Raw genomic sequence first — 15839 nt, forward strand, 5'->3', positions numbered from 1 at the left:
CTAAAATTAGATTTTTAGTTTATTTTGAACAATGGATGAAGGAATTGAGAAAAATCAGAAGGTGGCACATTTAACATGAAAGGTGACCCTCAGTGTTACTAAAAGGAACCAAAGAATGAGAAATGGGAGAGACTTTCAGAGTGATAAGCAATATAATTTAGGGCTTCCCACTGCATCAGTCATCTTGGTCATCTTTTTGATGTATTTTCTAGACAGAAATTTACCCAAATTAAACTGAACTGAATTATTTTCAGAAGGAAATCAACAACAGCTACAACAAAAATTTCTGGCTTTTTAAAAGAGACACGGTATCCCTAAGTATCTGCCAGTGTCCACATTATAGCCAATTCATCTTCAATTTTCCATTTGTTCATTTAAAAAATATCTCTTAAGCCTTTGTTGAGTGTAAGATATTAGAAGGTATTCAGGGATTTAATGAATTCAGGGAAAAGGATTCAGGGATTTAAATGATACCACCTCTGACCTACTTTTACACTGGCAAGAGCAGCAGGTGTGCTGTGAGAAGCACAGCAAAAATTAGTAGCCTATTAAAAGAGCACGAACGTACAGCTCTGATTTCATCTAAAGTCTACAATTAAATTAGAGTAGTCCTAGAGGTAAGCCTTCTACTAGGATTGTTTATCCTCTTCATTTTCATCCAAGCCTCTATCCTAGTCAATCCAATCTGTCTAGGTGATCACTGGAGAACCTATGATATCTGTCCTTTCTGGGGCACCCAATATACATGCTGTAGGAATGGTTCTTTGTGATACTGTATTTTTCAAATATCTTGGCAACCATAAACTTCTGTCATCAGAGACCCTTTGGAGAAAGGAATGAATGGAATTAAGGTAGCTACATAGAAGCCAACAGAGAGATAGTTACCAAGAAAATTGTTGTAAACATCAACTGTCTTCTGGGTGAGCTTATACTTTGTTTTAAGATAACACAGGTATTTCTGACTTCCTGATAGGACCAGGTCCCAGGCATGTTTTCATCATGGCTCTTGGTATGCCCATACCAAACATTAATGCCTGATAGACATTTCATTCCCACATCTAGAATTGAAGGCTGGGGGAGGACTCAGGAGTAGGGCAAAACTTCACTGCCCAATTGCTGGGACAAACCAGTTCCTGGTTACCGACAGACTTCTAAGCACATTTAGGTCACCTATTAGTCCCTTAAGTGTTTCTTTCCAGTTATCAGCATGAGAAATTCAGAACCTGTGGTCTGTTAGTTCAGCACAGTTAAATGTGATTAACAGCTTATTTTGTTCAATTCTTAGGGTAACTGTGGTAATAACTGGTGACATCACAGTGGACTCCTCTTTTGTGAAAACTGGCCTGGAAGTTGGTGTGGAAACAGAAGCAAGCTTGGAGTTTATCTCCACGGTGCAGTTTTCTCAGTACCCCTTCTTAGTGTGCCTGCAGATGGACAAGGATGGAATTCCGTACAGGTAAGAAGCAGTGCTTATGGAATGTTCCAGGGCCAGCCCCAGTTCACCAGGAACTTGCACCCAGTTTTGAGCATTCCGTTACAGAAATTAAAGGAAAATGGTAAAAACCCAGTGAAACATGACTTTTCTTTAAATGAGTAAAAGAATAATTGATAAGACTAAAAAAAAAAGTTAGTTTCTAGGATACCAAGAAACTGTAATGACTAGTTCATTTGATTCTGGAGATAATATCATATTCTAGCCCAGAAATAATTTATCAAGGCAACAAAGGGATTTGATTTACCGTAAGAATTGCCACACAGTTTCAGCAAAAGCACGAGATGCATATTTACTATCAGCTATCTTCACAGTTGTCTCTTGGACAGAAAGTTCAAGACAGCACATCTGACGATCATTTACCCTGGTTTAAGAGCCCAAATGCATCACAATTTTTAGGTAATCCATACAACAGCAACTTGACCTGGTTTAAGTTTTGGCTCAAGCTTAAGATTTTGGGATTTTGAATTTAAAAAAAAAAAAAGCCTTTTAGTAGAGTACTTAGTGTCCCAGAAACTAAATATATAACGGTCCATGTAGTTTTCCCAACACCTTATCCACTCTAGAGCTTTTCATTTACACTGTGCCCTTTGAATTTTGTAACAATTATTCTAATAATACTATAGTGAGGAAGTAGGATGCTTCGGGTCTAGGGAGCACTGACTTTTCTGTAGTGGGTGTAGAGGTCGCCTTGACATGCACGCTTAACCATGAAGGGAATCTGTATACTTAAAACAGAGAACCATGTTTTACATTATCTCCTTTGATAAGTAGGGCAGAGTTAAGCACCTTCTTTCTTTACTTTTTTAATTTCATGATCCATGTAAGGAATGCTAGATGATGTAAGTACAAATATGAACAGGTTATGTTTTTACAGAAGAAAAGATTGTAGATTATAGTACATTAAGCTGTTGCTAATTTATTAACCTATGTCTAGAATAAACCTCCATTAATACATTTTAGAAAATCAACCTTCCAATGGTCAAAATGCAGTGACCAGCAGCCCAGGCACAAGGCTAACTGGTTAGGTTCCACATTTCACTTGGGCCAGGGCTCTGGGGATGTTTCCCTGTCAGCATTCTCAGCTTAACTCCAGTTGGATTTGCTCCTTTCTCAAAAGGGGAATGCTCCAGAGGTGGGGCTCCTGGAATGAGGGTGGGGGACATAGCAAGGCCTGCAAAGCTTAGCAGCCTCTGCAGAAAGCTGCAAGACATTTGGTCCTTCATTCCAGAAGAATGAGTAACAGCACTCCCGTATCCCAGGCGTGTGAAGAGAAACGCGAAGAAAAAAAATCACCCCATTCGTGGGAACGAAAGCTAGTCGTCTTTGGTACTCACATCCTTTCTCAAATGGCTTTGAAACAGAAGCTTCAAGTGTTCACTCAATAACTTGGCTCTGACGGGGGTGGGGTGACTTTAATATGTGTGTAATTTTGTTATTATTGTTATTATGCAGGCAATTTGAGACAAAGTATGAAAGGCTGTCCACAGGCAGAGGTTATGTCTCTCGGAAGAGAAAAGAAAGCCTAGTAGCGGGATCTGAATTCCCGCTGCACCAAGAGAACTCTGAGATGTGCAAGGTGGTGTTTCCTCCTCAACCAGAGAGTAGTTCCAGCAGTTGGTTTTGAAACTGATGGGGCTGTTTCACTGGAATCCATCTCCCCGGAAGGGATACGATGTGACGTGCCTAAGTACTTGCTCTCTGAGAGCACAGTGTTTACATATTTACCTGTATTTAAGAGCTTTTGTAAAAAGCAGTGAAAAACCTCACATAATTAAGCTTGGGCCTGAATCATTCAGTACTACCTACAGTGTCATTTTGAGCCAACCTATGTGACACTTTTAGTAGCATTCTTAGTTTTATTGTATCTCTCTCAAATCACATTTAGTACTATGAAAATAGTTCTTCCCTAAGAAGAAACTATTGTTTGTAAAAAATAAGACACACATTCAGGAGAGCACAATTTTGTTTCAACAATTTTCAATCAATGTATATGAAGCCCTTGGTAGAACCTTACACAGCTTGTTTCTATGAAACATGCCCAATCAGGAAAAAACAGACCTTGTTTTCTTGGAGAGGGGAGCATGGAGGAAAGGGATAAGACTTTTAATGGCCTTTGGCAGCCATCTTCAGGAATTAATATTTATCTCTTCTGTTAGTTTTATTGAGTATTGAGGTAGGAGGCACACAGAATGAACACATACCATCTCTCCTTTCTGCTGGCCATGTAGTCAGATCGCTAGAAGAAAGCTAGTGAGTCCTCTGCCTTCTGCCTTACAAAAATGCCGGACTCAGCATATCAGAATTAGAAATATTAATTTCAGGAACTCCATTAGATTTTTTCTTGTGCTGTATCTCTTTGAGACTATAATGTGGTTCACTGTCCTTTATAAGGGACATCCTCAAATATTCATCATTTTATTTTTCACTCAACTGTTTTGTGGTGGAAGTCCCAGTCTGTTGGACTGCAGTCTACAAAAGCCAGAATGGCCGAGAGAATTTAATAATGCTTTGAGAACCTGATGGATTTGGACTTCTAAAAAATGAAATCAAGAAAAGAGTGTCTCTATTTGTACAAATTAAAAGAGCCACGTTAACCATTTTCAAATATTTACTGACAAAACAGATACATGTTTTGATAGCGACAGGCCCAAAACAGATAACAGGTGCTCACTTGTCCATTAAACACACACACACACACATGCACACATACACACACACACATGCACACACACACGGGAAGTTTAGCTAGCCCGCCACTAGTTGTAAATTTAAAATGATGTGTGATGAAATAAATATGTGGAATTCCTATTGAATTGCTTTTGTCTTCCGTATTTCTCTGTTCCTGCCACTTTCTGAGCCCAGACACATATACAGCTAAGCTTCTGAAGCTCTATAGAACAGGCCAGATGCTCTAATAGGTGGTCAGAGCCCTTTGGAAAATACGCTATTGAAAATAGCAGCAGAAGCAGTCAGAAGCTCTTAAGGACCGGCAAGCTTAAAAACAAGCTCTAAGCCCAGTTTTTATAAAGCTCTGGACCTGCACACGTATTGTTATGTTATTGAGAAGAGAAAAAGGAATAAAAACAGGAGGGTTTCGGGGGTACTCTTGGTGGTGGTGGCATTGGCCTTGGAGGAAGCGCTCTGTAGAGATACTCATGCTGCCGCAAAAGCAAGTTGATCCAGGGCACTGAGCTTGAAGATGCTGTGGGCTAAGGAACCTCACCCATGTGACACTTAGTAAATCACAGCTGCTTCTGGGATAATGACTTACTTAGTACGTAAAATAAGAGCTTACTTAAGAGTGATGACTGCAGGGTCATGGCTATTGCTGTTATGCCATTTCCCAACTGCTTGTCTGCCTGGCTGAGTCAAATATGGCCACTTATTTGGAGAATGGATGGTACCTACCAACTCTAACATGCTCCAAAGAAAAAAGAAACCTGAAGCATAGAACAAACATTAACTCCTTTCTAGATAAATGAGACAAATTTAAGAGGAGTAAGGTGATAGTTCACCTTTTATATGACATATTGGAACCAGAAAGACTTACTTGGCATCCTTATTGTTGACCTGTTTCAAACACCAGTGTCCAGACGGCTGACTTTTGCAGAGGTGGCTGTCTCGGAACTTCACGACCCTCTGGCATGAGCCCCTGTGCCCAGTCAGCCTATCCTTGCAGACATGAAGGATTTAGCCTGGCTGTTCTACAAAGCGCTACTATCATGCCCTGTCTCTCACAGATGTACTGCCCATGGAAAGTTGCTCTCTGCTTCTTTGAACCTGACCACCTTCAAATACATTTTTATTTTTATTTTTTTTGCGGTACGCGGGCCTGTCACTGTTGCAGCCTCTCCTGTTGCGGAGCACAGGCTCCGGACGCGCAGGCCCAGCGGCCATGGCTCACAGGCCCAGCCGCTCCGCGGCATATGGGATCTTCCCGGACCCGGGCACAAACCTGCGTCCCCTGCATCGGCAGGCGGACTCTCAACCACTGCGCCACCAGGGAAACCCTCAAATACATTTTTAAAGGTAACACTTATTTAGCGCTTGTAAGGGTCAGGTATTTTTAAGCATCTTACGTATATTAAAAATTATTTAATTTTCACAACAACCACATTTAACGGGGAATGTTATTATTTCCATGTTGTAGACTGGCACTGTCCAATAGAAATATAATGTAAACACAAATAATTTTGACTTCTGTTTATAAATATAAACCTGTTTAAAAATAACCATAAATACAAATGTAGACTTGTAATATAAATGTTAATAAATATAAACATAAGCAATTTTAAATTGCTAGTGGCCATATTCAAAAAATAAACAGAAACAGGTGACATGAACTTTAATTATTTATTTATTTATTTATTTTTTGCAGTACGCGGGACTCTCACTGCTGTGGCCTCTCCCATTGCGGAGCACAGGCTCACAGGCCTAGCCGCTCCGCGGCATGTGGGATCTTCCCGGACCGGGGTATGAACCCGTGTCCCCTGCATCGGCAGGCGGACTCTCAACCACTGCGCCACCAGGGAAGCCCTAGTAATTTATTTTTAACCCACTATATAATTTATTTTTAACCCACTATATAAGTATTATCATATCAAATGGGATATTCTATTTTGGGGGAGAGGATTAGGTCTTGGAAATGTGATATATAATTTGCACCTATAGCACATCTCAATTTGGATTAGCTCATTTCAAGTGTTCAATAGCCACATGTGGCTAATGGCTACTGAATTGGACAGCACAGTTACAGATGGAGAAACCAGGGCACAGAAGACACTTAACTTACCCCACAGGAGACCTTTTCTCAGCTAGGAAATGGTAAAACTAGAATTCAAATATAAGCAGTCTCACCCCAGAAACTGCTCTCTGAATCCACTATATGTCCCAGATTGTTTGGGTTTTTTTAATTTGGTGCTAAAAGAATACAAATAGTTATGAAAACGACAAGCCTGGAACAGTGGCTGCAAAGCTTTAAGCTATGCTGCAAAGCTTTAAGCTATGCTACAAAGTTCTGAGAGTCATTGCCTGGCTGTAGTTCTCTGTAGTTCTAGGTCTCTTTCTCTGACAGCATCAGAAGTCCTTGTACGCTCACAGGTCTCGACATTTTTCTTTGCCAAGTGTCCTGTGTCCCTTCCTCCATGAAAGGTGCTTCATCCCTAGAGGCAGGTCTGAATGTGCTACCAACAAATGTTCATTTTTTTGATAGCAGCTTTACTGAGATGCAATCCACATCACATGCAATTCATCCACTTGTAGTGTAGAATTCAATTTTTTGGTATTATATATAAATATAGTAGAGTCTCAAAGTTGTACAACTATCACTACAATCTATTGGGGAACATTTTCATCATTTCAAAAAGAAATCTGTACCCCTAGCTCCTACCCCCAATCTCTTCAGTCACCCAGCCTGAGGCGATCACTAATCTGTTTTCTGTCTCTATAGCTTTATTCTGGAGATTTCATATAAATGTAATCTTATAACTACATGGTCTTTTTTGACTGGCTTCCTTCACTTAGCATTATGTTTTCAAGGTTCTTCCGTGTTGCAGCTAGTATCAGTACTTCACTCTTTTTTACAGTTGAATAATATCCCATTATGTAGATATGCCATTTATCAGCTGATGGACATGTGGGTAGTTTTCACCTTTGGCTATTATGAATAATTCTGTTATGAACTTTTGTGTACAGATTTTTGTGTGGGCATATGCTTTCATTTCTCTTGGGTAAATACCCAGGAGTAGAATTGCTGGGTCAAATGGCAACCCTATGTTTAGCTGTTTAAGAATTGCTAGGTTGTTTTCTGAAGTGACTACACCATTTTATACGCCCATCAGCAGTATATGAGGGTTCTGATGTCTCCACATCCACAACTACAACTTTATTATCTTTCTTTTTGATTATAACCATCCTAGTGAATGTGAAGTGATATCTCACTATGATTTTGATCTGCATTTCCCTAACGACTAATGATGTTGAGCATCCTTCAATGTACTTATTAGCCATTACATATTATTACATTTTTTTGGAGAAATATTTATTCAGATCCTTTGCCCTTTTAAAAATTGGATTATTTGTTTTTATTATTGACTTGTAAGAGTTCCTTATATACTTGGGGTGTAAGTCCCTTATCAGATATATGATTTGCGAATATTTTTTTTCATTCTGTGTGATGTCTTTTCACTTTCTTGATAATGTCCTCTGAAGCACAAGCATTTTAACTTGTGGTGAAATCCAAGTAATCTATGTTTTCTTTTGTTGCTTGTACTTTTGGTCATATCCAAGCAACCACTGCCAAATCCAAGGTCACAAAGACTTACCCCTATGTTTTCTTCTAATAGTTTCATAGTTTTAGCTTTAAGTTAAGTATCTGGTCTATATTGAGTTAATCTTTTTATATGATGTGTGGTAGGGGCCCAAATTCATTTTTTTGTGTGAGGATACCTGGTTGTCCCAGCAGCATTTGTTGAAAGATTATTTTTTCCCCACTAAACAGTCTTGGCACCTTTGTTGAAAATCAGTTGACTATAAATGTAAATGCTCATTACTGGATTGTCAGTTTTATTCCATTAATCTGCATGTTATCTTTAACCCAGTACTACACTCTCTTGATTGTCGTTGCTTTGTAGTAAGTGTTGAAATTGGGACTTGTGAGTCTACCTACTTTGTTCTTTTTCAAGATTGTTGTGGCTATCCTGAGTCTCTTGAGTTACCATATGAATTTTAGGATCAGCTTATCACTTTCTACAAAGCCAGCTGGGATTCTGATAAGGATTATATTCAACCTGTGCATCAGTTTCAGAACTATTACCATATTAACCATATTAAGTCTCCAGACCCATGAATGTGAGACACCCTTCCACTTACTTCAATCTTTTAAAATTTCTTTCAACAGCATTTTGTAATTTTCAGAGTATAAGTTTTGCACTTCTTTTGTTAAATTTATTCCAAGTGTTTCATTATTTTTGATGTTATTATAAATGGAATTGTTTTCTTACTTTCAGATTGTTCATTGCAAGTATATGGAAATACAATTTTTTTTGTATTTGATCATGTATCCTGCAACCCTGCTGAACTCACTTATTCTAATATCTTATGATAGAAGGATTTTCCATATAAAAGATCACATCAACTGTAAATATTGATTGTATAGATTGTATAGATCACATCAATTGTAAAGATTGTTTTACTTTTTCCTTTCCAATCTGAATATCTTTAATTTCTTTTTATTGCTTAATTGCCCTGGTTCGAACTTGGAGGTTGAAGGTTGAATGCAAGTGGTAAGTGTGGACATAGCCAAGATGATGGTGCTAGTGAAGATGGCGGTGAGGGTGATAGTAATGAGGGATAATAATAACCCCCGAACCTGAAAGGAAGGCTCAAATCACTTGGCAATGATCTGGTTCTATTTTCACTAAGTAATATATTTTAAAATTCATAAAAACTTATTTGAAACCTTAAAACACATTCAAAATAGCCTAAATGCTCTCCTGTACAGGGAGGAGGAACAGAATTCGAGATGTCTATCCCGACATTAAGAGTCTGTTCCAGACTCAGATGGATCACAGCTTTGTTGCTTCTTCTCATTAATTTAGTTGTCAGCTGAGACAGTGTGGGTCCAGCAGGGGAGTGGGGCAGGGAGGCCTGGCTTGGAATTCCAGTTCTGCTACCTATTGGTTGAATGATTTTGGGTATATGACTCTATCTGTCATCTCTAAAATAGGTATGATAATCCCTATTTCACTGGGTTGGTTTAAGGATTCATTGAGATAATGCATGTATAGTGTTGAGCACACAGTAGCATTTGATAAATGTTATTTTCCACTTTCATCAATTTTTTTTAAAATTTTATTTATTTATTTATTTATTCATTTTTGGCTGCATTGGGTCCTTGTTGCTGCGCACGGGCTTTCTCTAGTTGTGTTGAGCGGGGGCTACTCTTCGTTGCGGTGTGCAGGCTTCTCATTGTGGTGGCTTCTCTTTGTTGCAGAGCACGGGCTCTAGGTGTGTGGGCTTCAGTAGTTGTGGCGCATGGGCTTAGTTGCTCCGTGGCATGTGGGATCTTCGCGGACCAGGGCTCGAACCCGTGTCCCCTGCATTGGCAGGCGGATTCTTAACCACTGCGCCACCAGGGAAGTCCATCAATGTTGTTTTTAATGTTAGAGATGTGGTGCGCAATGTTCTTATTTACCTATGATCGGTTTCAATAAAATGGGGTTTGTTTACATGTTCTTTCTACCTCTACCTTCCAACTAGTCAGACAGCACAGTGGTCGTGCTTCTCTAACTCTCAGGGCTTAGTGCAGTATGGCTGGGATATCTGCACCTCTCACATGCAGCATCCAGGAAAGTGGGAAGCAGGGGAGGACAGTAGTGAGGGCGATTCTGAGTAAGATACTCCTGTATATCTGAAATCTCACCTCTTCCACATAGTCCTGCTATATAAACTATATAAACTATATAAACTGCCAAGGCTTTCACATCTGTGAAATGAGCCTCTCCTCATGGGTTGTTGTGAGGATGAGGTGAGGTTATGCGCCAGCGCCTGGTACACAGCAAGAACTTAATAAGTGTTCACTAATATTCACTTTCAATGTGTGGTCCGATAGAACTCCTGACAGAAAGCAACGTGTTACGTTATGACTACTCCATGGAGTGAATCTATTTTCTGGACTTTCATCCGTGAGGAAAATGGGTTTTAGGAAGATTACCAGGCTTATTTATTTGCTTATCATGAAAACACTACTTTCACATTGTAAGATTATTCTCATATTTTGTAAAAACATGACTTTCATCCGTTTCTCTACTTGCCTAAATTGACTTCAGATTTCACCAATCCTTTCTTTACCAAATTCCTTTGCCTTTGTTCTCTGTGAATGTGATAATTACCAAGGAAAAAGAATAAGTATTTCCATGAGGAAGCATGGAATGAATCAAAAATTCAGCCTTAAAATAAGCAGGTTCCGGTAGAAAGTTCTTCTAGAAAATAGTAAGAAGGACTCCATATCATAAGTGACAGGTACAACATTTTTGAGAACAAAGAAAATATGGGAAGAAGATTGCATCTCAACTCAGTCATTATCCTTCTTCAGGACTGGAGCAGGATATCATCTCTGTGTCTAAACTTCTGCGTGTTCTTAGTCACCTTCACCCTCACTGTCTCTTTCTTTTTCTCTGTCAGGATCCCTGTAGGAAACAGGGCCACTGCATAAAACTGATGGCACATCCAAACTGGGTAACTTGAGAAGAGCTTAATAAACCTTAGAAAGATAAGGGCAGGATATAAGGAAACCTCTAGGGTGTTACAGCACCTCCAGGCTCATAACAACAGGGAGAAGGAAAGGTCAAGGGAGATCACTGCAACCCAAAGAGCCTAAGCCATGTGGACCGATGGCCTTGGATTAAGGGACACAAGCAGCCCTCACCACCTCCACCGGAGGGAACCAGGGAAACAAACATTCTGACTTCACTTTCTTTTCTCCCTTGGATCTCCTGCCTATGGTACCCATTGGCCGAGACCAGCCACAAGGCAGGGGGCAAGAGTTTCTATGGACCCAGACTATCCACAAAGATGGAAAGGGTAGAGAGGGGTTTGCAGGAGAAAATGGAAGAAATCTAGCCCCGGTTTATATGATGGGTTCTCCTCTACAATTTATTAATTTCTTTAATTAATCATCTTACAACGTGGAGAGTCTATTAGGATCAAGAGATATACTAGGTTAAAAAAATTTAGATGGGTTGCCTCAACTCAAGAAACTCAGTGAATTAGGGAAAACAATACAACTACAAATAATTTTAGTACAATGAATAAATGTTGTAAAAGCAGCGTGTTCACAATCCTAAGAGAGCATAAAGAGGAGACAGATAAAGAAAAAAGCATCAAGGAGGTGAAATTTGAAGGAGGCCGTATGATTTCTTTACCTCTCTTCATCTACCGTTTCACCAGCATTGGCTTCTTTGTGCATCAGCTTCCTTTACTGTCCAGGACATCTCAGACCCCCAGATGGAGTCAGGTCTGTTTGTCTTCAGCTTGAGTGTGCAGACTGTTCACATTCTCAGAGAGCCTACCGCACAACTGCATATGCTATTTGATGAGATTATAAAAGAACATAAAAATTGATATCAATAAAAAGTCCACCATTGGAGGTACTTTAGGTAACCATTTACCTTCCATAATGGGATTACAGTTAAGCTAGAATGAGTTAGTCATCCTTTGCTACCCTCCTATTAATAAAAGTTTACTTTATTCACAGCTGACTTGGAACAGCACATAAACCTGTATGCTATTTTCACCCTTCTGTTTTTACTAGAAAGATTCCTGCCATAATCTAGGATTACATGTAAAAGTTTGGACGTTCTCTTTTCAGAATAGGCTTTAGGTTTAAATTACCTGATTCTTTTGTTGGTGAAAGTGAGTCACCTCCATTCTGTTTTGAGGTACCTATCCCCACTTCTGTATACTTCTTCCACTCAATCTGCCTGAAGATCAACCATGTAAACACAGTCATGAGTAAGATTTCAGTGTGAGATGAATCAAATTATTGAGAAACAAAGAGTTGCTTAAGAGTGGACATGGTCTAATATATTCCCCAATTAGGGAGGAAGACGTCAGCTCTTTAATAAAATCTTAGGGGCCTTGGTGAATACAAAGCACTTACGGGATGAGAAGACAATTCCTAAAAATTAGAATTATTTGTGCTTAACCAAAGTCTTCCACAGTCTCCCTCTACCCTTTTTACTCAACATTTTATATTACACCTGTTAGGCAACATGTACTGCTCTAGGCACTTCATAGGTATCCAATCGTTTCATTCTCAAAACAAGGTAGAAACTGTTATTATACACCTTTTGTGTATGGAGAACTGAAGAACAGAGATATTCAGTGACTTGTTTAAGATCGCACAGCTGGTGGAGAGCAGAGTCAGGATTTAACCCTGGAGTCTCCCTCTAGAGTTTAAGCATGTAACGATTGTCCTACACTACCTACCCAGGATCCAGTCTAAGCTCCTAAGCCTGGAAGTCAATTTCTTCTCCCCACTCAAGTTCAACATTTTATTCCAGCCTCATGTGCACTAGTCTTCACAAAGAGCACACCTCCTGTTCCTGCCACGTGCACTCTCCAAACACACCAACATTTGGCTGTTCCGGTTCCTTGGCTCTCATCCTTCCACCTGCCCTTCTGCCCAAATGAGTCTTCCCAAGCCCAGCTTCCGCTGCATTTCCTATGCATGGAAGCTGCCAGCTACTGAGCCACCTGCTTCCCAGGTACACTTATTACATATACCACCACTTGTGAATTAACCATACTAACCTGCCCTTCTCTCTTTCCTTATGTCATTAAAATTTTCTTTTATTATGTAGATATCCTATTTTCCCAAATGAAGGGTGAGCTTCTCAAGCTCAGGGCCACGTATATGTCCTTAGTATCCTCCACATAGCACAGCCGGTGTTCAGTAACTACTGAGCTATTCCCCAGGGATGTCAGTACATTTGTAACTTTCAGGATGCTCAGACTGCCTTCAGTGGCCAAGGAGACATTTGAAGCAGACAGAGCCTGCTGTCTGTCAGAGCCTCCATAGTGAAGCAATGTCCCTCATGGCCCAGTGCTCTAACGTTTTCCTCAAAAGAAAAAAAATAAAGGAACAAACAATAAGGGCTAGATTAACTTTGCCAAAAAGGAAGAAAAGCAATATTTCTTTTCTTATGATAAGCAATTTAATAAAATAAACATGATTTCATAAAAGCTCCTGGTCAAAACACAATTTTTTTATAAAATATTTTTCTTAATTACAAAATACTTCAGATGGAAGATAGAGGGAGAAACATCTATGCATTTAAGATCCAGGTTTGGCACTTCCCTGGTGGCGCAGTGGTTAAGAATCCGCCTGCCAATGCAGGGGACACGGGTTCGTGCCCCGGTCCAGGAGGATCTCACGTGCCGCGGAGCGGCTGGGCCCGTGAGCCATGGCTGCTGAACCTGCGCGTCCGGAGCCTGTGCTCTGCAACGGGAGAGGCCACAACAGTGAGAGGCCCGCGTACCGAAAAAAACAAAAACAAAAAACAAAAAACTCATCGAGGAAAACGAGGGTGGGAGGGGAATATCTCTCTGTACACTAACGTGATGGGCGCAGAGCATAGTTTTCCAGTCAGGACATCAGCCTTTTGGCTTCCCTCCAAGAAAGAGGTCAGCTGGTGGTTGCCAGCGCCCTGTGGTCCAGAGCAGTGGGTCTCAAAATTGTGTGCAGAAGAATCACCTGGAGGGCTTGTTAAAGCACAGATTGCTGCCCCTTCTCCCCATTTTGGATTCAATTGGCCTGAAGTGTGCTGAGGATTTGCATTGAAACAGGTGAGGTTTCCCAAGTAAAGCGCACACCGTTGATGGCGGTCACACTATGAGAGCCTTGCTCTTGAGAAAAAGGAAGACACTTAAAGTCATAAGAAGACCACCGGTCTCTCCTAAAGTTTGTAAGCAGTGTGTGTGTGTGTGTGTGTGTGTATTTGGGGGGATTGTTGGGGGGTTGAAAGTAAGAGTTTGTATTTTGGGCAGGGAAATATGTATTTCAGCAAATCACAAGGAGCTTCTCATCCCTCAATCGTCAGGATAATTGAATAAAAGTGCTAAAATATAAAGTTTCTAAGTGAGGTGTTTGCATGTTTCAGGGTGGATGGTGGGGAGACATCTGTGTGAAAAGTTTTAAGAATGTTTATGTCCTTTTATTCAGTAACTCTACCCAGAGGACTTTATCTCAAGGAAATCATCAGAGATGCTTGGAAAGATTTGTGTCCAGATGTTCATTGCAGCATTTATTTTCATAGCCCCAAACCATAAAAACTAAGTACTTAAAAATATGAGATTGATTAAACATGTTATGATACAGCCATATAAAGAAATTTAAGATATAGCTGTTAAAAATCATTCCTTTAAGAATACTGGAAGATAAGGAGGTAGGTTTATAAATTTATGAAGAAAAAATAGACTACAAAATAGCAGGTAAAGTATCAAATACACTTGCAAGTATTTATTTCTGGAGGCCTTTTGTTTAGTGATTAAGAATTTTCCCTACTTTTCAGTTTTTAGAAATTTTAACATTTTCTAAATATCCTTCAAAGAACATTCACTATTTTTATAAACAGGAGATATCCCAAGAAATGGTTTGAGTATTTTTAAACACCCTGTATAAGAATGAACTTGAAGTTTTCAGGAGCAGAAATGTTATAATGGAGAGGTATATTGTAGTAGTTAATATTTCTTGAATACAACTACAGGGTAGGGGTAATATATATTATCTCACAATTCTCTCTTTATAATAATACATAGTATGTCACATATTATATGTAATAATGTTATTCTGCAATACTGCATCTAATGTGTGTTTGTGTGGAATATACATATGTGTATAATAAAACTTGTTTTCCCTCTCTATCCAGTAGTACTGAAGGTATATAAGCCTTCAGGGTAGATTACACTCAAGGGACAATCTGTTGATTGCCTTGTAACTTCAAGGAGCATGAAAAATATATATACGATTTTGCTGTGTCTTGGATGACTATCTTTTCACACCACTTCTGTTGGATAAACTTGCTGCCAAAGGGTTGAGTCCACACTACTTCTCCATACACTCTGCCCCTTATTGCCCTTCAGCAGCTCCCTGCTCCCTACACAACTAAACAGCTTTTTCTTTTTCAGTCTCTTGCTATTGCGCTGGTTTTCTGGTTCTCTTCACACCTAGCCCTCTTTGCTCCCTGCCTGTCCCATGCTGGGTCGCTGGCATGGATCTCCTCTTTGTGGCTGCTGGCCAGTTTCCTCTTTCAATCTCTGTGCATTTGACAAGGCTTACACTGGAGAGCTTCATCAGCGTATCAGGCATTCTCACCATGTTTAAAGGCTTCCTGAAATCCGAACCTCTTCATGAATCAGAGCACCTGGCATATAGCAGGCATTCATTCATTCCTCAACAACATTGATTCCCTCCATGCTGGAAATACAGCAGTGAAATTCTGCCCTCTGAGATTCCAGCATACTCCTAACACACACAAAAAGCATGCCCAACAAATCTTGTATAGACCATTCTCATTCTAGATTCTTTCTAAAATCTTTGACCGAGACTACACTAATCTAAGAACTAACTTTAAAACTCCTTTATAAAAAAGTATCTGTTTACAAACACCCCTTAATGAGGATGGGGGTTAAAACAAGTTTCCAAATTATTTGACACTCTTTCCACTGAGAGCTGGGACTGTGTTCCTGCCCACTGAATCTGGGTTCTGTGATTGTTTGTCAAACAGAGGATGCTAAAAATGATGCTGTGTCACTTCCTGAACTAGGCCGTGAGAAGTGGGCA

The 15839-nt window shown here is 39.9% G+C and overlaps 1 protein-coding gene across 1 annotated transcript in view; it reads left to right on the forward strand.

Annotated features, from left to right (window-relative positions):
- Window positions 1–4308, forward strand: part of MTTP (microsomal triglyceride transfer protein) — a 45568-nt gene extending 41260 nt beyond the window's left edge. Inside the window, exons 17-18 of the mRNA XM_082653371.1 lie at window positions 1286–1456; window positions 2948–4308. Coding sequence (XP_082509497.1) covers window positions 1286–1456; window positions 2948–3119 — 343 coding nt within the window. The 3' untranslated portion in view covers window positions 3120–4308. The remainder of the gene's footprint in view (window positions 1–1285; window positions 1457–2947) is intronic.
- Window positions 4309–15839: the final 11531 nt, after the last annotated feature.

The sequence above is a fragment of the Grampus griseus genome, assembly GCF_964374135.1.
Source record: "Grampus griseus genome assembly, chromosome: 4".
Taxonomy (NCBI): Eukaryota; Metazoa; Chordata; class Mammalia; order Artiodactyla; family Delphinidae; genus Grampus; species Grampus griseus.